The sequence below is a fragment of the Xyrauchen texanus genome, chromosome 13 (assembly GCF_025860055.1).
Source record: "Xyrauchen texanus isolate HMW12.3.18 chromosome 13, RBS_HiC_50CHRs, whole genome shotgun sequence".
In the NCBI taxonomy this organism is placed as follows: Eukaryota; Metazoa; Chordata; class Actinopteri; order Cypriniformes; family Catostomidae; genus Xyrauchen; species Xyrauchen texanus.
Window position 1 is genome coordinate 10,804,683 of NC_068288.1, and position 27,356 is coordinate 10,832,038.

Consider the following 27,356-nt stretch of genomic DNA (forward strand, 5'->3'; position numbering starts at 1 on the left):
TTATTGCAAGTACATAGTATCTCTCTCTCATTAAGCAACCGGACTAAGGAATGCTTGTGACACAAACCGTACTAGTCAGGGAAGGGTCTATAGACAAGAAGCCCTGTCTGTAGACACGCCAACATTCTTCGTCATGGGCATGGGTTCTGCAACCTAGGTGTGCCAGAGAAATATTAGTTTTCTGTTGTAGAAATAGCCTATTGATGTATAGCCTTTTTTCTTCTAACTTTAGAAAAGCTGTATTGATATTGACGTAGTTCAGGAAATGCAAATAAATAAATAAACAAGGCTCAGTTTTCACCAAGGTACCATGTTAAATAAAAAAAAACATTTTCCAGCAAATCATATTAATGGAATAATTGCATCTTGCATATTAATTTAATAAACTGTGGTCACCCCACTTTATTGTGCCTTTGTCTACCTACACAGCAATTGAGATTCAGGGCCGGTTCAAGACATTGAGAAATGTATATTTTTTTTACTTATTTTTATTATTTAATGTGGCATGACATACAACAAAGTAGTAGCTCATTCAAATAAACTCTTTAACAATCGGTTTCAAGCAGTACTCTTAACTCTTTATTTGTTTATTTGCAAGCTTAGGAAAATCTAATCAAAAGTCAAGTAGTTTTCGACTACTTCTGCCACAGAGGTGCTCATTTTAGGCTGGTATCTTCTAAACAACACTTTGTTATCTGATAAAGGGATAAAAGCCTGTGCACCTCATAAGAGCTGCCAGCCAATTGAATGGATTTTCTGACATCTCTTGCAGATTTCATGCCGTCTGAGACCGAGACTAACCCTTAGCATTGACCAAATTAAATTCACCTTCCAACATTCTTGAATTAACTATTTAGTGAATGGGCAGTTCAAGGGGGCACAAGGGGCAAGGGGAGCAGAGGAACAAAGCAAAGTCAGGGAGGTTTGAGACCAAGGTGGAGCCGAAGGGATGGAGAGCGAGGGCGACACTGCAGGCTCAGAGGACCAAGCTGGTTCCAGAGGTTCAGAGGGCTGAGGTGGAGCTGGGGCTCGGAAAGCTGAGACAGAGCCAGTGGGAGTGAGGACCCAGGTGGAGCCGGAGACCAAAGAGGCCAGAGCAGATCAGGCCGACGGCCAGGAGACCAAGGAGACCAGAGCAGATCAGGCAGATGGCCAGGAGGCCAAGCAGATGACCTCAGTGTGGGTACTGGGCATGGAGGCCTGGGAGGCGGCCACAGGGCTGTGACAGGGTCAGCAGGCCTTGGAGGTGGCCGCAGGGCCAAGACAGGGTCAAGAGGCCCGGGAGGTGGCTGCAGGACAGGGACTGGTTCAGGCGGCAAATCCGCTGTAAGAGAAGTCTCTGGTAAGGCAGACGGAACCGCTGGAGGAGGAGTCTCTTGGGGAGCGGGTGGAACCGCTGGAGGAGGAGTCTCTTGGGGAGCGGGTGGCACCGCTGGAGGAGGAGTCTCTGGAGGAGCGGGTAGAGCCGCTGGAGGAGGAGTCTCTGGAGGAGCGGGTGGAGCCGCTGGAGGAGGAGTCTCTTGGGGAGCGGGTGGCACCGCTGGAGGAAGAGTCTCTGGAGGAGCGGGTGGAGCCGCTGGAGGAGGAGTCTCTTGGGGAGCGGGTGGCACCACTGGAGGTAGGAGTCTCTGGAGGAGCGGGTGGCACCGCTGGAGGAGGAGTCTCTTGGGGAGCGGGTGGCACCGCTGGAGGAGGAGTCTCTTGGGGAGCGGGTGGCACCGCTAGAGGTAGAGTCTCTGGAGGAGCGGGTAGAGCCGCTGGAGGAGGAGTCTCTGGAGGAGCAGGTGGAGCCGCTGGAGGAGGAGTCTCTTTGGGAGCAGGTGGCACTGCTGGAGGAAGAGTCTCTGGAGGAGCAGGTGGAGCCGCTGGAGGAGGAGTCTCTTTGGGAGCAGGTGGCACTGCTGGAGGAAGAGTCTCTGGAGGAGCGGGTAGAGCTGCTGGAGGAGGAGTCTCTGGCGGAGCGGGTGGAGCCGCTGGAGGAGGAGTCTCTTGGGGAGCAGGCGGAGCACGAACGCGTGACTCACTTTTAAGTGCTTCTTTGCTGTCCATTGTTAAGTGCTGAAATCTGACCGTATAGTGTCGCTCATTCATAGATTTGTTCATTACTTTATAAATACTTGTAATTTAGCTTGCTGAGAAATGTTCAAAGTTATTTTCTTTCATAAATAATCTAATAAACTACATAATGAAATGCATAGTTTTGTAATTATTTTTGTGCTGGAGGCTACGATCTACTGTTTTTTGTTCGTTTGCAATTTTTCTTTTATCATCTGTGGGTCGACCATCGGGGTGCAAGCTTCTAGGGTCTATGAAGACTAAATAATAAGTATAAAGCGGTATATGTGTTGGCAGGTCTATTTCATGTGCACAAAAGTGTGGTGGAAGCACTAACATAGGGTAAATGTACAAACATTAACTGATTAAGCGGAGATATGCGCTTTGTGCCCAAACTGATCATCAATGCATATCAGTGTGCACGTGACAGCACTCTTCAGTGTCAGAGAGGAAGATGAGAGTTTATAAAGAGAAGGAATGTTGGAAGACGCACCAAGATGGACAATTTCCCCGTAAATACAGTGTAATTTCGGCATCATTCCTTCTGAATTTAATACTATATAATGCGGCCACTTTGTACCAACTCGTGCACAAAGATAGGCCTATTTTTTATTGATTTAGGCATAATTCATTGTGTATTCATTTATTATTTTTATTGTAATATTTTATTAAATGTTCTTGTTTCTTCTCATTTATTTTAAAATTGAAAAACAAACTATGAAAACATACACGACTGTTCTCTCTACCTGTAGCTTTGGTCTTCAGCAGTCCACACCCGATCGTATTGCACCACCTACTGGTGAGAATGAATAGCACCAGGTTGAGAATGTACATCGGTACTCTGCTGCTTTTCCTGCAGCTCACGGATAAGGAATGTTGAATTTCCAATTGAATTTGAACCATTGAATTTGAGGAATCGAAATAGAATGGGCTGAATTTTACCTCTCGAAAAATCTAGATAGTATTTTCAAATGAACTGAATATTTTGGAAATTAACTTTTGGTTGAATGTTTATTGGTGAATATTTATTGTTTAATATTTAATAATTAAATGAGTTGTGAAATGTTTCCAAATTAAATATTCAATGCTTAAAAATACAACCATGTTTAATTTCAGCCTCCCAAAACGCAAGCACTGTAAATGCAACACATTTAATTGCAAGAACAGATAATGCAATGCATTTATTTTTCCGATTAGAGCAATTCAACATGGTTTTACTCTTCTAAGACTTTGGCCATGATTTTTGCTCCATAATAGGAGAGCACTCAAGTAATCATTGGTCCAGACAAAGCACACCACGCTCTTTGATTGGCTAGAATGCGCTGTCGAGTCTCTGGCCATCCGAGCCGAGAGATACTATTATTATTTTTGAGCCGGTAGATGACGCTGTGGAGCTTCCCGAGTTTTTGAGCGAACGGGCGCATCACTCACTCTGTTCACTAAACTGAAGTCTGTGTGTACAATGTTGTTTCAAAAAAGTGTACTTAATTCCTGATATTTTTCGCTGTATGTGTAGTTATGCTCTCTTGGATTAATTTCCTGTCCAGACCACCTCTGTGTTCTCGCTGTTATTTTCCAAGTGCGGGGATTTTAATATTATTCTCTCAGTTGAAATTGACAGCAGTTGCGCGCGTTGAGCCTAATGTAAACATACCCCGATCGGCAGTCGCAGATTAAGTGTTTTTTGTTAATCCACTGATTCACCTGGAATCACCGTCAGCGGCTGCCAAAGGCTTCAAAGTGTGTTAGAGTCCGTGGGAAATGTTTCGGTCTATTGTTTAGGCCCTGAACTGAAGTTAACCCGTTTATTTGAGTCTGCCAGAGTGTGTCTGGTTTATCCCGAGGCCTCAGATCTGTGGATGAGGAAGTGAACGGACCGAGCTCACCCAGGTCATTAAATGCTCTTTATTTTGTGTCGGTTTTATCATATGCATGCTTGATAAAGACATCGTATCCGTTTATGTCTGTCACGAATCGGTTTATTTGCTTGTAAAGCGGGAAGTGTCTCTTTAGCATGTTAGCACGATGCTCATTTTGGCCTACAGTGTCAGGCGGCTAACTGAAAATTAGGATTTTAACCTGAAAACTGATATGAATGATTGATTCAAGGTGCCATGGAAAATGCATGTGTTTATGGTCTTAATTATGTGTTAACATCTAAACACAGTGGCTGAATTGAATTGGCAGTACTTTTGACAGGTATGTATGACAGCGAGCTAAATGATTAGCTTCATGAACCAAGAGTAAGAAAATTGTATTGGCTTCTTAATTTCAGCTCTTAGTTTCTTCAATTGATTACATGTTATATATATTATAGGTTTAGGAGTTGTTATTCTGTTGTACTCTTTAGACGGTCATACTTAGACATAACTGTGTCTTTTATGATCAGATAAGCTATTGTATCAGTATTTTGATATTTACTTGTATTTGAGTTGTCATATGATTTGGGGTAGATTAAGTAGATCGGTAAATGTTTGTATACACTTAATTGATCATCAAAATAAATTCTGAAAGTTGAACTAACTAGTCTATTTCTTGTGATTGTGAAACTTTATTATTCTGATGTCATGAGATGATACTGTTTCTTTCCAGTTGTATTTTAACCCTTGTGCTTCAATAAAATAGTTACTCATTCGAGGGCACAAATGTGCGTCAAAAAACCGCCATAATATTATTATTTATTCATATTATTTTCCACTTTAAATTTCAGTCATGATCATAACTACCAAATATTCATTCATTTTCAGGATTTTAACCCTTTAAATGCCAGTTTGTTTAAATAATGCCACTGTTGTTTTTCACACACACACACACACACACACACACACACACACACACATTTCTCAATTGACTCTTACAAAACGCACTCTGACATATATACCAACACACCCACACAAGTTTAGCTGCATCATTAATTCAATTGGGCTGCAGTGCTCTATAATACAGCAAACAGAAAATAGGGAAAAAGCATGTATTTGCTCCACAGGCTCATGAGAAAAATGGCGCCATCTGGTGGAAAATATAAAAAAATAAACAATTTGAAGCCAGGGCTCCGGAATGAAGGCATAATATCATAGAATTCATTATTTTATGTTTTAATGGCACTGGGATCAAATATTGCTGTTTCAATGGGGACATTTTTGTCCTGAAGGTCCTGAGTGTAACTATTTTGTGTACACAGTGTACTATAGATGTATTTTAGGAACTGAGGTTGAAATATTTACCCCCAAAATACACCCCTTTGGCCAAATGTATGCCGTTGGCATTAACAGCTAAAATAATCAAAAAAGACAAAAATGTCCTGAAGGTCGCACAAGGGTTAATATAAACCATCTACTGTTCTAAAACAAGAAATAATTAATTCCCAGTTATTGTGTAATTGATTGTTTATAGTTTATGATCACATAGCAGAAATATTAGCACACCTATGTTTATGGTGGGTTTATGCAATAAACTTTTATTCTTCTTGTCTAGGAGAAAGGATCCCATTTCATGGGAGAATCCTCTGTCCTTTGCTCCTGGGTGAATCGGTGATCTGTCAAAATGGGTATGTTATCAATCAAAAGACCTTCGTTAACGACTGTAAGATAAAATATACTGAATGAATGTAACTTTTATCTGTATATTGTTATAATTATGCAAACTGACACTGAAGAAACAGATGCTGTTATGTTTAATTTAATTGGTCATAATGATTTTACCCTTCAGATGAGCAAGAGGCCCTGAATTCCATAATGCAGGACCTGGTGGTATTGCACCGATCCAGCCGACCATCCGGTCTGTCTGACCTGGGGAAACCCAAGGCCTCCTCCCCCAAGAACCAGGTCTGACTCAGCACTCTTTTGTAATCCACTTCAGTACCCATAGCTCAAACATGCCTCTTCAAAAACATGCTTGACACACTAAATATGGTGATCTAACCAGTATTGTGTAGCTGAGATCGAAGCTGCTATCTCACTGTAAAATTATTTACATGTGAAATAGCAGCTTCGATTTCATCTACACAATATTTACAGCTGTGGTTGAATAAGAGCGATGACATAATTTAGCAGTTCGGGCTCTGGCTCATACTGTTCTGATTGCACATATCTGTGCCATATTATATGTTTGTGAGTTTGTGTAAAAATGTGCGTGTTTGTCCACAGAATGATGTAAGGGTGAAGTTTGAGTACAGAGGAGAGAAGAGGTAATGACCACAAGTGCTGCTTCTGTTGTACATCACTTCCTATATTTAGCACTTCCCTCTCGAGCTTTCTCTTAATTAAACCTGTCCAACTGAGCACTGTGCTCTCTTTGCAATGGATGTTGCGCTGGTTTCTCTAAACCTGCGTTTTGATTCCCAGTTCTTGAGGATGACTTAACACAAGACGTTTTGTTCTGATCCTAATGAACTTAGTCACTTTATTTAAATTGAATTCTACTTGAAATATGTACATGTGTGTATACAAAGGCTTGAGACTAAACACTGCCAGAGGAGATGTTAGGACTGGGAATATTAATGATATTCTTAATTTTTTCCTTGTCATTTTTATGTGATCACTTACTCATTAGGAGCTATGTATCAATGAATGAGTGTGGAGGAACTGTTTGGTTGATTCTGTTGAAGAACCAGATGATGTTGTGGTTAATAATGCATTGTCTGTTGCTTTAGGATCCTACAGTTCCCACGACCTGTCAGTCTGGAAGATCTGAGCACCAAAGCTAAAGTAGCCTTTGGGCAAATCATGGAACTGCATTACACCAATAATGAGGTAACAGATATGCCACTTTTATCACATTTATGATATATTTATTTGAATATATTGAGAACTTGGAGAATTTATTATGCAGTCACACCTCTGCCTTCAATCACTCTTGTTTGTTTCTGTTAATTTTTGCTTGTAGCTTGTGATTCCGTTGAGTACTCAGGATGATCTGGATAAAGCCGTGGAACTGCTGGATCGCTCCGTGCACATGAAAAGCCTGAAAATCCTACTGGTGCTCCCCTCCTGCACTCAGGTCAGTGAGCGATTGAGATGTTCTGCATTATAAACCATCCTCAGAGTGGGGGAGCTGATCTGAAAGCTGGTATTGTGACCAATATAAAAAAAGCGAGTCTGTGATAACTTGAAAACGTAGCTAGATAACAAAACTCAGCAAAAAAAGAAACATGATGACGCTGACACTTTAATTTAAAGATAATTTTGTAAAAATTCAAATAACTTTACAGATCTGTATTGTAAAGGGTTTAAACAGTTTTCCATGCTTGTTCAATGAACCAAAACAATTAATGAACATGCTCCTGTGGAGCAGTTGTTAAGACACTAACAGCTTACAGATGGTAAGCTATTAAGGTCACAGTTATAAAAACTTAGGACACTAAAGAGACCTTTCTACTGACTCTGAAAAACACCAAAAGAAAGATGCCCGGGCTCATCTGTGTGAACGTGCTTTTGGCATGCTGCATGGAGGCATGAGGACTGCAGACGTGGCCAGTGCAATAAATTGTAATGTCCGTACTGTGAGACGTTTAATACAGCACTACAGGGAGACTGGACGGACAGCCGATCGTCCTCACATTGGCAGACCACGTGTAACAACACCTGCACAGGATCAGTACATCCGAATATCACACCTGTGGTACAGGTACAGGATGGAAACAACAACAACTGCCCAAGTTACACCAGGAACGCACAATACCTCCATCAGTGCTCAGACTGGCCGCAATAGGCTGAGAGAGGACTGGACTGAGGGCTTGTAGGCCTGTTGTAAGGTAGATCCTTACCAGACATCACCGGCAACAATGTCGCCTAGGAGCACAAACCCACCTTTGCTTGACCAGTCAGGACTGTAAAAAAATGCTCTTCACTGACGAGTCGCAGTTTTGTAACACCAGGGGTGATGGTCAGACTTGCGTTTATCGTCTGAGGAATGAGCGTTACACCGAGGCCTGTACTCTGCAGCGGGATCGATTTGGAGGTGGAGGGTCCGTCATGGTCTGGGGCGGTGTGTCACAACATCATCGGACTGAGCTTGTTTTCATTGCAGGCAATCTCAACTCTGTTCGTTATAGGGAAGACATCCTCTTCCCTCATGTGGTACCCTTCCTGCAGGCTCATCCTGACATGACCCTCCAGCATGACAATACCACCAGCCGTACTGCTCGTTCTGTGTGTGATGTCCTGCAAGACAGGAATGTCAGTGTTCAGCCATAGCCAGTGAAGAGCCCAGATCTCAATCCCATTGAACCTGTTGGATCAGAGGGTGAGGGCTAGGGCCATCCCACCAGATACTGACTGGTACTTTTGATTTTGACCCCCCCTTTGTTCAGGGACGCATTATTCAATTTCTATCAGTCACATATCTGTGAAATATTTTCAGTTTATGTCTTAGTTTAATCTTTTTATGTTCAAACAAATATTTACACATTTTACGTTTGCTGAACATAAGACGTTTCTTTTCTTGCTGAGTGTATATAAGTTGTAATATTAAATGGCTGTGGATTTTAGTACTGACTTTGAAGGTCTGATTCAGTTCCTCTAAAATTGTTAAGGCGGGTGCACACTGTACGATTTTGGCCACGATTCTGCCATCTGAGACAAATTTCGGGAATCCTAAGGGATTTCTGTCGTCGCAGGGCAAAATCAGCAATCTTAAAACATTCAGTGTGTCATGTTCACAGATGGCCGATTAATAGCCTTTGTGATGATCTTCAGCCTCCGAAGTTTGGGCAGTGTCTGAAATTTAGCATCGTAGCCGTATAGTGTGTCTGCTATTACGACGGCCAGATGAGATATTCCGTTCCTCTCTCGCACCCTAATTCACTTGGAAAGAAACCTGCTCCGCGTTTGCACCATTGCAACATTTGTGCCCAGTTATCCCTCTACTTGAGCACTTTCAATGTTTTTTCTTCTTTTCATTTTATATAAAAAGTTTTAATAAATAAATAAGCAGAAAATACTTCGAGAAAAGTGTAACACGTCAACAATATGAAAGCATTATTCTTTGAATTAAATAAATACAGAACTTACAAAATGAAAATAAATAAATGATTGCATTTTCTCTTTTTTGTCTTTGTATTTATCATGCATTTTCTTTACAACGTTATTTTAATTACCATTTTATTTTTAATAAATTAATTTAAACGTCTGGAAACTTCTTTAGTTAAGATTCACACTACTCCAATTGTATTTATAAATAAATAAATAAAATAGAAAGATTGAACAATTTATACTGATAAGTATTTATGGGACGTTTTAATCCAAATCAGCAAATACAGTTGGATACAATTATAGAAATCTACGTCATGTTTGCGCATCATCCATAGGGAATTTGCAAGCATGATATATTATCAGCCTTTATGAATTTTCAAAATTTTGCGTGGCCGATAGGTTACTAATCTAAAAGAGGAGAAAGACGTACTATAACCCACCTTTTTTGTTTTCTCCAATGTGAACAGAGAAATTAATTTATTATTTATTTATTATTATTACGTTTTTTATTTCCACAATGAATATTTGCTTGTGGTAGTTCATTATTACTGTAGGCTATCTCCGGCACTGACGTTCATTTTCAACGTCTGTCATGTTCTGTATTTGTGATCAGGCTGTCTTATTATAGGCCTATTTGACGAAATCCATCTTTCTTGTAAATGTTAGCCTATGCTCGTGATGGAGTGATATTACAGCAACGGAAATGCTGATGTCCTGACTTTCAGAGAGAAAGAAAATGCTCCTCCGTGGTGGGCCATTTTGCTTCTGTTCCGCAACAATCCCGAAACGTGAGTCACGTTCACTGATCGTGACGATTGGGACCATAGTCGGCTATGATGTATATTGTGCAGTCTGACATAACACAGTGTGCCATGGCTATATCAATGTGTTCCTATCGTATAGTCTGACAAGCAACAATCGTAAAGTTTGCACCCGCCTTAAGTCACACTATTCCTGCTACTTTAAAGGAATATACTGGTTTCACTACAAGTTAAGATCAATTGACAGCATTTTTGGCATAATGTTGATTACCACAACAATTAATTTTGGCTTGTCCCTCTGTTTCTTTGAGAAAAAAAAAGCACTCACAATTGAAGTGAATGGGTCTGATCCATAAACATAAAAATCTTCACTGATTTAAAATGATCAACATGCATGTTAACATTATTTTAGTGTGATAAAATCGCTTACTAACCTTTTCTGTGTAAAGTTTTATCCAGTTGTATAACTTTGTTGCCATGACGACTTTATGGCTCAAGTCTTAAAACAACCAAAAAACAACGATTTAAACAACTTTACAACTCTATACACAAGTTTTAACAGAATAATTAATCTCAGTGCTTTTATCAAATTAAAAGCTTCCAATTTTAACCTTTTAAACCTTCCAAAATTGGCCTCACTGTTTCAGCTTTTCAGGTTCAGTCAAAAAATGGTAATCGACATCATGCCACAAATATTGTCGATTAAGCTTAACTAACTGGAATATTTCAGAATCCTTAACAGAATTTTGCCTTGTACAGAACTGAATTCCTCCCACATGGTGGCCTAACAGAAATAAAAAAGTATTTTATTTAAATTGAATGCTGTATTGTAACTGCTGCACTTTATGTTGTATGTTTTTATTGTCTTGCTTTTTTTTTCTCAATGTATTGTTTATTTGTTTTTTTACAACGTTCTGCCATTTGTCTGTCTGGGCACTTTTGTAGCCCAACATTGGGATTAATAATGTTCTAAAGTATCAAATGCTAAATGCCATAAATGTAATTTAGACTGGGTTTTTCCTCTTTCAGAACTCCAGTAAGGACCTGATGCCTACTCATGAGAACTTGGACAACAAAGACTTCAGAGCTCCAGATAAAAAGAGCATGCTGGCACTCATAGGTGTGTTGCAGTGTCTTTAAAGTATTCTACCACCTAATATGTGAACAATACTGATAAAAATAAAAGTTTAGCACATTGGCATTTTTGCAATTTAGGATCAAGTGAAATGGATCAAAGAGACGTTTAGCATTACAGCCACATAGCCATGTAAACCTTTCACAGCTTAAATAATTGTATTCTTGTACTGCGTTAGTTTAAACAGCTTTTACATTTTACATGATTTTAAACAGCTATTTTAAACAGCTTTCTGGCCGTGTCCACTCTCTCGTCTGCTCTCTTTCTAGGTTCACATTCAACAGATCGCAGTTCTCCTCCTCCAGGCTATATTCCTGACGTCTTGCAGCAGGTGGCCAGAAATGGCTCATTCACCAGCATCAATAGTGAGGGCGAGTTCATACCAGAGAGCATGGACCAGGTACAATGATAACACACAGCAATATCATCTGTAGAGTTTGACCGAGAGTGGATTTGCCAAACTAAGTTGGTGGGAAAAGCCGATGAATCGGACGATAGTTTTTTTTAAAACTGATTTGTGGAATGTCAAAAAAAAAACGTATTCTTTCCTTACTATGGCTTATTTTAGACAAAGAGTCCTAAATAAACAAAATCCCAGATGTAGTTTATTGTTCAACCAAATTCCCCCAAATATCCAGAAAAATTTAAGATTTGGTTCATAACATGGGACTTTAAGTATAAACATGCCCGAAGCACACTGGGACTCTTATTTTGAAAATGACCACATTTTATATATACATACATACACTATTGCTATCGTTTTTTTGGCCATAACGATAGTTCCAAAAAGCAAATATCGGCAATGATATATATATATATATATATATATAAAACTGATATATCGGTCTATCTCTAATTATCAGCCTTTGTCCTGATTGCTCAGTTATGTTTTCCTGTCTCTCTCTAGATGCTGGACCCTTTATCAATGAGCAGTCCTGAGAATTCCGCATCAGGCAGCTGTCCTTCCCTAGACAGTCCACTCGATAGGTGAACTAACACACAAATACTAACTCTTACTCATACACGCACAGATCTACACAAGTTTACAGACTATATTAAAGGTGAAATGTGTCATTTCTGTGCTACTACTGGGATTAAGCAGAATTACAATTCTTTAATTACAATAAAGTGTGTTTTTTTTAAACAAGCTTTGGCAACACCCCTTAGACTCATCACGTCTTAGACTTTCACACTTTTGGATTCCCTATGAACAAATAGGCCATAGTAAATAAAACGTGATTAAACGTGCAAAGTCAGAATGAACAAGACTTCTATAACATATACACACTGGACAGAAAGCGTGTCTGAGGAATCGGGATGTCCGAAAACATCGCCAGATTGAATGGCAGCTGGGTGTGCGGTGCGGGTATACTGTGCATGATGTAGACGGATCTGGTTACTAGTAAGCGTAATGTCAGCGCCATTTCTGACCATTTTGATGCCCTAGGCAAGATCGCTGTTGTTGATGGGGGGAGGGGGCGGTGTATTAACAAATTGCATGACAATCTCGTTATTGCCGCTTCCATTTGCCCATTTGTGTGTGTGCCTCCACCTTGTAAATGTGATGGCAATGTTTACTCTGGTTTTACTCCGTTCTCCGTCTTTGTGTCTTTAAGAAAGTCTATGATATTTTGCGAAAGCTACATTTATTTTCCCCTGAACTGCCATAGTTCATATTCCCCCGGCTGAAAAGCTAGTTCAAGTAGCCATGCCTCAAACGCTATTGGTTGAGCTAAAAATCGATGGGTGGAGCTGAGGGGGTCATTCAAAATATAAACATCAGTGTTTTGAAAGTGCATGGGTGGCAAACCCACAAATGGCTTACTTATAGTTGTCAATGAACAGTAAACTGGGAAAGTAGAACGTATTTTGACATAAGTGGTTACATACTTCACTTTCATTTCCCAGTATGAGGTTGGTGCTTTTGATTGAACAGTGTCCATTATAATATGAAGGCTTCCTTATTGTGAGATTGACTTTTGTATTGATCTTTCGCCCTGCAGTGATAACTATCCCAAATCACGTATGCCACGTGCCCTGAGCTACCCGGATAACCATCAGGAGTTCCCTGGTAAGCCCTCGCTCACCTTGCTACTTTGATATAACATGAAACTGCATTAGTTTAACATTTCTCAATATCTCATGATTTGTGGTTAATATGGATTTTTTAATGGCTGATGTCATTACTACTACCTAGTGAGCAGGGTGATCCATGGCTGATAAAATGCTGATATATTTATATTACAATTAAATGATAGCAGAATAGATGTACACAGAATTGCTAAATATAAACGAGAATGTTTTTTTTTTTTTTACATTATTTACTCAAAATTCTATTAAAAATATTTGAAAACAGAAAACGTGAATTCTCCATTGACAAGGCTGTCAGTAGATTTTAAATCTGACTATCGGGCTATATCGATTACATTTATTCATTCATTTATTCATTTAGCAAAATGAGGGAGGATACATAAGCATAACATAAGCAATTCATCTTAAAGTGTTAGTTCACCCAAAAATTAAAATTCTCATCATTTTCTCACCTTCATGATATCCCAGGTGTACATGATGTTTCTTCCCCATAACACATTTGAAGAAAAACATCTTCGCTCAGTAGGTCTTTTAAAATGCAAGTGGATGTGATCACACTTTTGAAGCTCCAAAAAGAACAGACAGTCAGCATAAATGTCATCCATAATTGACTCCGGCAGTTAAATTAAAGTCTTCTAAAGAGACACAATCTCTTTTGGTGGTAAAAAGATAAATACACTCACCTAAAGGATTATTAGGAACACCTGTTCAATTTCTCATTAATGCAATTATCTAATCAACCAATCACATGGCAGTTGCTTCAATGCATTTAGGGGTGTGGTCCTGGTCAAGACAATCTCCTGAACTCCAAACTGAATGTCAGAATGGGAAAGAAAGGTGATTTAAGCAATTTTGAGCGTGGCATGGTTGTTGGTGCCAGACGGGCCGTCTGAGTATTTCACAATCTGCTCAGTTACTGGGATTTTCACGCACAACCATTTCTAGGGTTTACAAAGAATGGTGTGAAAAGGGAAAAACATCCAGTATGCGGCAGTCCTGTGGGCGAAAATGCCTTGTTGATGCTAGAGGTCAGAGGAGAATGGGCCGACTGATTCAAGCTGATAGAAGAGCAACTTTGCCTGAAATAACCACTCGTTACAACCGAGGTATGCAGCAAAGCATTAGTGAAGCCACAACATGCACAACCTTGAGGCGGATGGGCTACAACAGCAGAAGACCCCACCGGGTACCACTCATCTCCACTACAAATAGGAAAAAGAGGCTACAATTTGCAAGAGCTCACCAAAATTGGACAGTTGAAGACTGGAAAAATGTTGCCTGGTCTGATGAGTCTCGATTTCTGTTGAGACATTCAGATGGTAGAGTCAGAATTTGGTGTAAACAGAATGAGAACATGGATCCATCATGCCTTGTTACCACTGTGCAGGCTGGTGGTGGTGGTGTAATGGTGTGGGGGATGTTTTCTTGGCGCACTTTAGGCCCCTTAGTGCCAATCGGGCATCGTTTAAATGCCACGGCCTACCTGAGCATTGTTTCTGACCATGTCCATCCCTTTATGGCCACCATGTACCCATCCTCTGATGGCTACTTCCAGCAGGATAATGCACCATGTCACAAAGCTCGAATCATTTCAAATTGGTTTCTTGAACATGACAATGAGTTCACTGTACTAAAATGGCCCCCACAGTCACCAGATCTCAACCCAATAGAGCATCTTTGGGATGTGGTGGAACGGGAGCTTCGTGCCCTGGATGTGCATCCCACAAATCTCCATCAACTGCAAGATGCTATCCTATCAATATGGGCCAACATTTCTATAGAATGCTTTCAGCACCTTGTTGAATCAATGCCACGTAGAATTAAGGCAGTTCTGAAGGCGAAAGGGGGTCAAACACCGTATTAGTATGGTGTTCCTAATAATCCTTTAGGTGAGTGTATTTAAGTACTTTTGTAACTCTAAATCATCGCTTCCAATCAGCAGCTGTATGCGCGTGTGACGTAATCGCGTTGGCATGTGAGACACGAGAACTAACGCATGTGCGACACCCCCGGAAGAGCAGCACTGTTTACAATTGATTAGAAGGAATGCTGTACAGGGACTAAATCGGTTTTGGTTTAGATCTGTATTTATCTGTTTCTTTACTTACAATTATGCATTTGTGTGCTTATCCTGGATGTCTCAACCGAGAGGAGAATGTCACATTGCGTCTATATAGCAACATGAATTTGTCACACGAGAGACCGCATGAACTCCACCCCCAAGAAGCTTACTGGAAGCGATGGTTTACTGTTTAGTTAAAAAGTAACTATTGATCATAAATTTTGAATGATTAAATATTGATCTATTTTTATGATCCAAATGCGATCGTATTGCTTTTGAAGACATTAATTTAATCGCTGGATTCGTATAGATGAAGTTTATGTTGACTGTCTGTGATTTTTGGTGCTTCAAATGTCTGATCACCATCCACTTGCATTTTAAGGACCCACTGAGCTGAGATATTTTTCTATTTTTCTTCAAATGTTTTCATGAGGGTGAGTAAATGATGAGAATTTTCAGTTTTGGGTGAACTTTCCCTTCAAGCAGACCATAACACAAAGTGTTGCATTACAAAGTTTCAATTGTAATAGAAAAGTACTAGCCAAAACCAAGATTTTTTCATTAGTGTAGGGTCAAGTGCTTACGAAACTTGAGCCTTTTGTCGTTTTTTGAAGACAGAAAGGGAGTCTGCTTCTTGGATGAGTTGGAAGGTTGTTCCACCATCGAGGTAAAGTGAAGCTAAAAGTCAGTGAATTTGATTTGGTGCCTCTTTGGCACTCAGAGATTGAACAAGGAGTTGTGCACGTGTTTGGAGTATTTTCCTAATGTTGCGTAAATCCCCATGATCGGGCTGTTTTTTTAATATGTGATTGGCGAAGTTGAGTTGGTTGTCGATGGTTACCCCAAGATTTCTGAACGATTATATCGATAATCTCAAAATGGGGTACCATTATGCTATCTGGTTGAAAAATCGTTCTGTCATTACTCTGATTGTTCCCTCATTGCAAATGTTAAAGTGTTTCTGCTGTTTCTCAGAGTACGATATTCCAGTGTTTGAGAAAACTGGGAAGGGAGGCACTTACCCGAGGCGATATCACATCTCGTTTGGTCTGCAGGACTACAGCGATGGTGAGATTTGGACCATGATCATGAACATATGTTTTGCCCACATTTCCAACAGGCAGACTATTTTATGTCTGAAATAGTTTCTGTTGTTCCTACATTGGGTCTGCTCACTCTGTCTTCTTACTTCTCTCAGGGCGGAAGACGTTTCCCAGGGCACGACGGACACAGGCTCATGGTTTTCGTTCTCCGGTGAGTTTTAGTCCGACAGAACAGCAGAGCCCCAGCACCAGCAGTGGAAGCAGTATCTTTACGCCTGAGCTAGAGGAACCTGGACGCAGACGACGCGGCAGCGATATAGAGCACAGCCCCAACCCCACTCTATCAGTGATGGACATCAGCCCTCCCAGCCGCTGTAAGTGGATTTACAGTTGAGCAGTGGACATGCTCTGTTCAGTAGTTGTAGCAGTAGTAATTGTAACCATAGTTCTATGGGATCTCTGTTGTTAGGGTTCCCATGTTTTTGACAGTTACCGGTGGTTAGGGCTGGGTATCGCAAATTTTATTTTGATAGTGATACCGATGTCTTGACTTCGATACCGGTTCCTAAACGATACTTTTTTCGATACCAATTTAATGAAATCCGTTTTAACAAGATTACAAACATTATACATTACCTACATTTTTTTTTCTTCAGTTTGTTGAATTTTTACAGACTCATAGACTCCTGAGCTACTGCAGTTCCAACAAAGGAACAAAATGTAACAACACAATAAATCAGTGCAAATAGTTTTAATAAAGTTCAAATAGTATAACATTAGTGTGAAGAGGGAAAAAAAACAAGAAAGCTAAACTGATAATTCAGTCAACCCTAAGGATAAGTACGGTTTAACAAGATAACTAGTTTAATGTACGTTAAACTTGATCAGTTACTGTCAACCTTGAAGCATTTTTAGCATCGTTTTAGCTAGCTTTCCATAGCCATACATCCTAACAATATATGACGTTACGTAGGTCCCATTTATAGGACTATGTCACCCGCACACAGAAACGTTAATTTAATAAGTACACAAGCATGTACCACTACAAGTTAGCTGATTTTGTTTGTTGGTGTGTTTGCTAAACATTAACCTTACCTGTCAGAGTCCCAGTCATAGCGTGACATCTGAATGACTCAAAATAAGATAAATTAAAATTTTGGAGTGGCCTTAACTACAACTACAAAATACATGCTAAAACCAGTCAAACTAGTCAAAGTCCTGACTTGAACCGATTTAGATGCTGTGGCAGGACCTTAAACAGGCAGTTCATGCTCAAACCTTCCAATGTGGCTGAACTGTAGCAGTTTTGTGAAAGACTGATCTCCAGTTATTGGAAGTGTTTGGTTGCAGTTGTTGCTGCTAAAAGTGGCACAACCAGCTATTAAGTTTAATGGGTCAGTTCGTTTTTCATATGGGTGATATACGATATGGATTAAATGTTTTGCTTCAATAAAAAGATATATATAAACTAGCGGCCAAAAGTTTGGAATAATGTACAGATTTTGCTCTTATGGGAAGAAATTGGTGCCAAAGTGGCATTCAACTGATCACAAAGTATAGTCCGGACGTTAATAATGTGAAAAATTACTATCACAATTTGAAATAAAAACTACTTAAGTACTTAGTACTTAAACTACTTCAAAGAGTTTCATCAAAAATTCTGTTTCAAAAGTGGCTTTGCAATTCTTCCCATAAGTCCTCCTGAGTCTTCTCTTTACTGTTGTACATGAAACTGGTGTTGAGCAGGTAGAATTCAATGAAGCTGTCAGCGGAGGACATGTGAGGCGTCTATTTCTCAAACTAGAGACTCTGATGTACTTATCCTCTTGTTTAGTTGCACTTCTGGTCTTCCACATCTCTTTCTGTCCTTGACAGTTGTGCTTTATCTTTGAAGACTGTTGTGTACACCTTTGTATGAAATCTTCAGTTTTTTGGCAATTTCAAGCATTGTATAGCCTTCATTCCTCAAAACAATGATTGACTGACGAGATTCTATAGAAAGCAGTTTCTTTTTTGCCATTGTTTACCTAATATTGACCTTAAGACATGCCTGTCTATTGCATACTGTGGCAACTCAAAAACAAACACAATGGTGCTATTTTTACATCAGTAATGTCCTGACTATACTTTGTAATCAGTTGAATGCCACTTTGGTGAATTAAAGTACTAATTTCCTTCCAAAACAGCAACATTTGTACATTATTCCAAACTTTTGGCCGCCAGTGTATATTTGAAAACTGTATGTTTACTCAGGTTGCCTTTGTTTTATGTTAAATCTTGTTTGAAGATCTAATACAATTTAGCATGAAAAATACACAAAATAAAAGAAATCAGGGAGGGGGCAAATCACTTTTTCACAGAATTGCAAGTATTAAACATTGGCATCCCACCCTTATAACACCCTGGTTCCAAAGAACCTTAGCATTTTGGTAGCGGGTTTCACACTGGACTCATTGCTATCTTAACATAAATTTCAAAAAATGACAATCAGTTTATAAATATCCCTGGTTTTATTGTGCGTGTTAAATTTTTAAGCCTCTAAAACAACTTTTCAAACTTGTAGTACATGAATTGGAGGAAAAACAATTACTAATAATATTTTTGCCTACTTTGTCACCATCCAATTAAATCCGGATTGATAAAATCAAGTGCCTCTGTACCGTAAGTTTTATGAAATTGCAAATGCCATTTTATGTTAATTAAGTAAAAAATACTTTTTGAGAAGTTTTTTAACCTATAACTTTCCAGCCTCTCATCTTCATCTACAGCTCCTCGGGCTCCAACAAACTGGCGTTTGGGGAAACATTTGGGGCAAGGAGCATTCGGACGAGTGTTTCTCTGCTACGATGCAGACACTGGCCGAGAGCTCGCCGTTAAACAGGTCCAGTTTGACCCGGATAGCCCTGAGACAAGCAAGGTAAATCAGGTTTTTCAGTGTTCGGAAAACAGATTTACATGGCTTTACATGGTTTATGTTTAGAGGAGGAGTATGGTGAACCTTTGCAGTTATTGTGGCGTGCGTGTGTGTTTAGGAGGTGAGTGCCCTGGAGTGTGAGATCCAACTACTGAAGAATCTCTTCCATGAACGCATCGTTCAGTACTACGGTTGCTTGCGGGACACACATGAAAGAACGCTCTCTATCTTCATGGAGTACATGCCTGGGGTGAGTGTGTGACTAAACAGACTTGAGCGCACATGTTCTCATGCACTGATTGTGGTTCAATCAGCCTGCCTGTGCAACCATATAAAGATCTAAAGTATTTATCTCTATACGGGGCCTGGGTAGCTCAGTGAGTATTGACACTGACTACAACCCCTGGAGTCGCGTGTTCGAATCCAGGCTGTGCGGAGTGACTCCAGCCAGGTCTCCTAAGCAATCAAATTGGCCCGGTTGCTAGGGAGGGTAGAGTCACATGGGGTAACTTCCTCTTGGTCGCAATTAGTGGTTCTCGCTCTCAATGGGGTGCATGGTAAATTGTGCGTGGATCGCGGAGAGTTGCATGAGTCTCCACATGCTGGGGTCTCCGGTGTCATGCACAATGAGCCAATCCACGCATGGATTGACGGTCTCAGAAGCGGAGGCCACTGAGATTGTCCTCCACCACCCGGATTGAGGTGAGTAACCGTGCCACCACGATGACCTACTAAGTAGTGGGAGATGGGCATTCCAATTTGGGAGAAATGGGGATAAAATAAATAAATAAAAAAGGGAAAAAAAGTTTTTATCTCTATAAATATTGAAAAATGCTGTCTGATCAGATATATTTTAAGAGATACTTTGACAGGATTCAGTCAGGACACAAGTAAATGCTTTGTGCTTTATTTGCATTTTTTTATTTTATTTTCCACAGGGCTCCATTAAAGACCAGCTGAAGTCATACGGTGCTCTAACGGAGAACGTCACACGGAAATACACACGGCAGATATTGGAAGGCGTGTGCTACCTGCATAGTAACATGATCGTCCACAGAGACATCAAAGGTGAGATCCAGCTGCCTTTCCTGATGTTTGTGTTTTTGAAATCTGATTTTTTTTACTCTCCAGTGGCTAATAAAATTCATATTTTAGTCGCAAAGCGCAAAATTTGGTTGCATATGTGAGTGATTTACTCGCTGTTTAGAGGGCTGCGTGAAATGAAAAAGGGGTGCCTGATTCGTGTCTTTGCAAACACAAAATACACAGAACAAAGCAAAAGGAAACTTTTACTTGTATAATGTGTATGACTTGATGTACAAATATTTATTTGAACACGTTTTCATATTCAAATCTACAAGCTCTCGAGTTTTGCAACACTTTTACCTTCTAACAGATGTCCAACAGGTTACTGGTCTCTAACCATGCTGTAAAATGGAGAATGTAGAGAAAACAGTTCTTGGAAAAGTTCAACACTAGTCAGAGTTGACTTTGTTAAATGCAATGTCAATGCCATTTCACTGCTGAACTAAATGGTGATGGTGACTGAGCTATCACGACAGAACCAGACACATTGCTGCCAAATAAGGTCAGTTTTCTTCAGGGCGTGCGCTTACAAGAGACAACACGCTGTAAAAGATGTGGCTGAATCCAGCTTCTTAATCGCCAGCTTCTGATTCAGTAAAAGGATCATGGTGCTTGAAGTCTTCTTCGCCACTACACAACTCAATCTCTGGCCAGTGGCTAATAAAATACTTATTTTAGTCGCATAGTGTGAATATGTTTGCATATGCAAATGATTTACTCGCAATGTAGAGGGCTGTTACCAAAGAAATTATATTGTTGGACTTTCAACTTCCTAATGCAATTTATAATCAGGTGATAACCCCACCTCCCCCACCCTAATTCTTTTTTTATCCAGCGTTTTTAATCTTGATGTCTGCAAACCTACAAATCCTCTTCTCTCCTCTCCTGTTCTCATTCATATAGGTGCCAATATCCTCCGAGACTCTGCAGGTAACGTGAAGCTGGGTGACTTTGGAGCGAGTCGGCGGCTTCAGACCATTTGCCTCTCTGGAACGGGCATCAAGTCTGTGACTGGAACACCCTACTGGATGAGCCCTGAGGTCATTAGTGGAGAGGGCTACGGAAGGAAAGCTGACATCTGGTAAGGCAGAGAGCCCTTAATCATACATACTTCTCTGGTTAACTTGCAACTATGTGCCTCAAACAAAATTCTGAATAGCTTTAAAAGATTGTATTGTATAATTAAGCTTGATTAGAAACGATTGGTTTTGTGTGTCCCACGATAATAATCATGGTAATTTTGCCACGGTTCAAGGAGCATCGGCTGCACCGTGGTGGAGATGCTGACTCAGCGGCCGCCCTGGGCAGAGTACGAAGCAATGGCAGCCATTTTTAAAATCGCCACACAGCCCACCAACCCCACTCTTCCACCTCATGTGTCAGACCACTGCCGCGATTTCCTTAAAAGGATTTTTGTGGAGACAAAACAGCGACCTGCTGCTGAGGACCTATTACGGCACACTTTTGTCTACTAGACACTCCCCCTTCTATCTCTGACCAATCAGAGACTTCCTTAAGTGTCTGTAGGATCATCCACTTTTGAGACTCTTCCCAGCAGGCTTCAGCGCCACCACTGGACAAGAGCGCATTGGGGTGACAAACAAGGCGGCAACGTCCTAAATCTCAGTGATTTGGAGAAGCTTGATTCTGTATGAAAACATTGCACCTTAATTTCACTCAGGGGTAAGTACCCCTAAAGACATATGGATAACGGTACCGTGAAAGACTAAAGGTTTTCTTTTATGTGTTTGAAATATTCTGATATTCCCCTTGATTGTCGAGAGAGAGCCTTAGCTCTGGGGAGTCCAGTTGAGTTCTGGATGCACTGTGTTAATGCAGGAAGATATTGGAATGTCAACGCCAGAACAAGGCAAGTACGCCAATAAGCTGCTAACGGTTAAATGGGAAAAAATGAAACGAAAAAGAAGAGATGACAGGATGCGTGGGACTCTCCAGCACAGCTGTCATGGCACTTCTATAAGTTCTCGTTTTCTTGCACAGTCCTCGTAGAACATACACACTTGTACAGTGGGGTCCAACAGTCTGAGACCACATTGAAAAGTATGTGATTAAACAGGAATAAACCTGGATATAAACTATGTTTTGGGGTTTTGTACATTTTAAAACAGTAAAATGAAGAAGAAATATTTAAGATTCTGCACCATTTCTAGCTCACTAATCAAATGTAAGCAAATTTGTGACATTGACCTTTAAGTTCAGAAGTTCAGATTTCCTTGCTTCCATTTGAGGCACACAAGATTTGACCAAATCCTAATAACAGCTGTTATACTGATAATACAATTTGTAATGAAACAGATTGTATTCAATTAGGAAAGAGTGCAAAATAGAATCATTTTCATAGTAGTCTCATACATTTGGATCCTACTGTACAAACACTGATCAAAGGTCTTACTATAGAATATTTATTTACTATGCTGTACAAACATTACGTTTGCTGGACTTTTCCATCACCACCTGATTGCGCCACATACCAGAGTGCACTCACTCTCTAGCTCTAGAATCGTCAGGGTCTGTCGTACCTCTGTTCTTTTCTACCGCCTGATACGTTTCTGTCTTTACTGTGTGCCTTTTTCAAAAAACAAAAAAACAACAAAAAAAACAACAATAACAAAGCCCTTCCGTGTTTTTCTATTCTGCTCTGTCATCAGTATCCGCTCACTTTTCTAGAATTCAAGTCTTTCTGACTTTAGCCTGTACAGGAATTAGGAACACTCAGCTCTTCATACGGTTTCTAGATTAGCATAAGCAGCTCTACTCTGCCTTCTTTCCACTCAGTCCCACTGCTGGTAAACTGACCTCAGGTCAGATTCACCTGTGCATTCTTTCAACACAGTGCCGTACACTTCAATCTGATCAAATGCAGGTTGAATATAGACATGCACTCACCAAAGCGAAAAACCCAGATCACACAGACAAGGTTTAGTGCCTGGACAGAACTGCCCTACAAAGCCAAAACGCAGTAACTATGCTAACAATGAGACTAAAAAAAATGGCTTCAAAATGTAAAATGGTCTCACTCCATTTTTTCTGAAACTGAGCAAATTTGAGCCAAAGCTGTCTGTTGTCTAAGAGCCGTAGCTCATAGGATAACTTATAAATGGCCATAAGAGGGGGAACAGAATTGAGAAAGGACCTTTAGCCGGGACTCATACTCAGGTAGCCGGTGTTGCTACCACACCTTATGTCGAAGAACTGCACATGAACATGACTCTTAACATGGTCAAAGCTCAGTTTTAGCTAAATTTGTAGTTACTGCTTTTTGCCTATGCAGGACAGAGTAGATCATCATATTTAAGTAAGGATCGCTCAATTCTAGAATAAATCAAGATCATAGAGCGATAGATTGGACTGTAGACTTTGATTGCTCTCTATATGGGAACATGAAAAGTAAAATGTCACTGTAAGTGCACTTTTTGTGAAGTCTACAAAATCTGGAGCTTTCTAGAAGTCTTGTAAGATTCCTACTGATGTTCCAATTCATTAGTTGAAGTCGCAGCGTTCTCGTCAGAGGTTCACACTCTAATGTATTTCAATAGAATTAAGCATATGCAGAATTTCACAAAACATAACGATACTCTGTACTTGACCGTACTTAACGGTTTGCCTATAAATGAAACCTCACTATCTCACAATGCCTTGGGACAGGACGTTTCACCAGTTCACACACTAGATTACACGCACTCCTTGCTGCAGTGCGCACACTCCATGATATTTGAGTGAGCTGTCTTTCACATTGCAGTTTAAGATACATTCAAAGATCTCATTGTCTGTCCTCCATGTAGTGCTGTAGTGCCTGCCTTGAGACGTAGGTGAATACGTATCTTTTGGCGTTACCTTTTTTCTTTCCCATAAGCCAGGGGGTTAATTATTTATATTCATCTGTTTTGTTTTATTGCTAATTTTCTCATGCACTGCCATTCTTAATTAGAAAGTTATTCATTTTACCCCCTTAAATAAAGAAGATGGTATGGTACTTGTTGTATACGTCCCCATAAGCATATGTTATGATGTCACAGACATTTCAAATTCAATCCAAGCAGGAAATTAATATGTTGCTTGCTTGTTGCCATAGTTACCTAACTATATTAAAACAAAGCTCAATGTTGTAAGGGTGAATCTCATAAAAACTATTCAGGTCAACACCATTTTTAGAACTATTAGGATTTTTTGCCTCGTGACGTTATTTTCACTACAATTAAACACATGAATTGTGCACATTAACCCCCCCCCCACCCATTCTTGATAGCTTACTGTAATGTAGTCATATTTTTGTTAATACAGTGCAATATCTGACATTGTGATTATGTCTGCTTAAAACTACTCAAACACACATTACTCCCGTAAATTTTCGGCGTAAATTAGCAAACCATTGTTAGAGAAATGGTGGACGGCAACAGTTGCTAAGATACTATTGGTCAGAAACACTTAAGGCGTGGCTTAGCGAAGGGACAATTTATCATTCCCCCTGACCGAATGTAAATACCATCACAAGGAATTTTCAAATTTAAGCTTGCGGTACCACCTTTGTTTTTATGTCACACTCAGCAGGAGGCAGTTGTTACAACTCCAGCTGTACAGGCAACTAAACCGACAGCTGTTCAATGACAGCTGGACAAAGTACAGCAGAATGCAGGTATCTCAAGACATGTTGTTTTAAAGTTTTATGTAATATTTTATATTTAACCTGAAATAGCTTTCTAAAAATGTGCCATTTATGACTAAAGATGCTGAAAACCAATGAAACGCAACACAACCACTGTGACATACTCAAAGTGTCCATGTGATGCCAATATACGGTTGCTTATAGGTGCACTCAGTAACTTTTTGCTTGTCATCTTGGACTTACAGTGACACCTAGTGGTTTGGATGCAGCAGTGGTGTGGATGCAGCATTTGATTCAAAAGCAATCGTTTTCAGTCACAGATGTCCTTATAGAAAATCACTCTTCACAATCAGCCATGATTAATGTAATCCAAGAGTACATGTCCAATAACAAGCCGGTTACTGAGATTAAGCGAGTAGTATTCAGCTGGTCATGTGATTCAAACATGGCAGCCCCCATGTGGGCTCCCCTGCCTCATGTAGAGTAAAACAGCTTTTATAAGGTTACTGACATGACTAGAGACCTCATCTCATGTGATTACAGTTGAATGAAAATTACAGTTAATTTCAAGTTAAAAAGTTACAGTTAAAAAAAAAGATATATATTTTTAATGAGGAGAAATTACTAAGTGCACCTTTAATTGTCTTGAAAATGTCACAGTGCAAAAAGTGTTTAGTGGTCCTTAAAAATACACTTATATATATTAAATATGACCAAGACCATTTTTTGTGAGATTTGCATTACAACGATGTCACTATTGCAGCATAAACTACCCCAAGACAGTAGAATGTGGTCACATGAGTAAAATTACTTTTGCTGTTGGTAGGGGTAACTATAGCAACGTCACGATTAAACTGCATCATCACATATGCTACTAACCTATCAGATGGTATAATTGCACTCCAAGCAAACGTTTACAGTTTTGTTTACTGATGGTGACTAAAAAAAGTCTACCTCCATATTGTGTTGTTAATTTGGAATGATTTCATGGGATATGGAAGACCCACTCACAAGTAGTAGACCTATTGTATTATCAGTCGTCTTTCCAAGTCACCTTCAAGTCGTGACGTCACTTTCTTGACTTGGCCTACAGTCATTTAAACATGGGCAGCCCCACTTTGTAAGCCCATTCCAGCTCTTTCTTTAATGTCTTTATTTTATGTTGCCGTGTGATGCTGACCCGCTCTTGCCAACCCTGGGTTGCATTGGCAGTATTTGAAGGAGTTTCTCAGCACCCAGTGTAATGAGCTAAATTTCTGGTCCGTAGAGGTTTTAAAGTGCCAGTTCGTAGAATGAAAAGCATTACCCGTTCAGATGGTGAACAAACATATTTTGTGTGTTTGAAAATGTATGTACTGTTTTGATTTTCTTTTGATGCTGAAATGTTTGCACATTTTGAGACCATGATTTTTACACTGATTTTAGTACTTGTCCGTCATTCTGTTTGTTTGGACGTGCGATGTTCTTGCGTGAGGATCCGAGATAAAATGGTTGCCCTGGTTACCAGCTTTGTTGGCCAAGTTGGTCACGTGGGCACTCACTGATATAAATTCTGCTTTCGTTTGTCAGGTCTATTTGTGGTAAATGTTTTGCTGGTTGTAGACCGTGCCATTGCCATGCCAGCTTTTACATTATATTGGTAGGTGCACAGTCAAACAGACTAGTGAAATGAACATTTAAAAGATGACCGGTTTTATAAATTCTGATTATAATATCTAGAGCCAGACATCCTATTGCTGGCTGGTGCCAAAGAATCTGACTTGATCAACATAACTGGTACCCCGGCTAGAGGATGTCATAATGTGTGAATTGGAAAACTTCCTATATGAATGTAATGTCAGATTATAATTATTTCTTTTTTGGCACCACTAGGTGTCATCATAACTGCTTGCCTGTATATACAGAACATTCTAGGACCTTTCCAATGTAACAGAGCTCTGTAGCTGCAAAATTCACCATGTTTAATGTGTGAATGTCACATCTTTTGATAAGTTCTCCCTAAGCTCAACAAACAGGTTGAATTTGTCAGTGAAGCCCAACACACCACTGCTGCCACTCCAGGGTTATGAATGCACTTTGTATTTGTGTGGGTGAGTATATTGTCTGATATAATTGAGTGTGTCTGTTTGTCTGTGTTTCAAGCAAAGAGACTTCTTTTCTGTATGATGATTGAGAGTATTGCCAGCGCACTCTGGCCAAAACGCCTTGCGCCTCATGTAACCGATGACAGAAAAGTAAAAGAAAAGACAAAAACAAAAGAAGTTTATGACTCTGAAATGAATTGTATGTTTTTATTAGACAGTCCACTTATCTGGTACCGAACTTGTATCTGTTGTTTGTCCACTTTGTCTATTGTATAAGAAAAGCCATGTTTATAATTGAATTTGGTTTGTGACCAATAAGCCTGTTTATATCAAAACTGTATATCAGTGGTATGCATATTTTTTTTATATATATAAATATATTTTTATTTTTTCTCTTTTTTTTTTTAAACTCCAAATTCTACGCATGAGTGGCATCTGAAAGGCCCATTGAGGTAGTACTGATTTGACAATGTGCAGGAGGACATCATGAGTTTGCCTATGACGGCTGGCGCTTTGAAAGTGTTGCTAAT

General features: G+C 39.9%; 1 protein-coding gene across 2 annotated transcripts; it reads left to right on the forward strand.

Annotated features, from left to right (window-relative positions):
• Positions 1-3,476: 3,476 nt before the first annotated feature.
• Positions 3,477-27,356, forward strand: LOC127654374 (mitogen-activated protein kinase kinase kinase 2-like). Of its 2 annotated transcripts, none has more exons than XM_052141516.1 (17): positions 3,477-4,254; positions 5,530-5,602; positions 5,764-5,879; positions 6,201-6,241; positions 6,707-6,806; positions 6,940-7,053; positions 10,817-10,907; positions 11,192-11,322; positions 11,830-11,909; positions 12,926-12,993; positions 16,051-16,143; positions 16,274-16,492; positions 18,887-19,035; positions 19,151-19,282; positions 19,971-20,100; positions 21,022-21,199; positions 21,374-27,356. In XM_052141516.1, exons 2-17 carry the CDS (start codon positions 5,599-5,601, stop codon positions 21,591-21,593), a joined length of 1,866 nt encoding a protein of 621 aa, XP_051997476.1. In that variant the 5' UTR covers positions 3,477-4,254; positions 5,530-5,598; the 3' UTR covers positions 21,594-27,356. The 2 variants fall into 2 exon arrangements, with proteins under 2 accessions (XP_051997476.1, XP_051997475.1); XM_052141515.1 differs by having other exon boundaries at positions 3,477-3,945.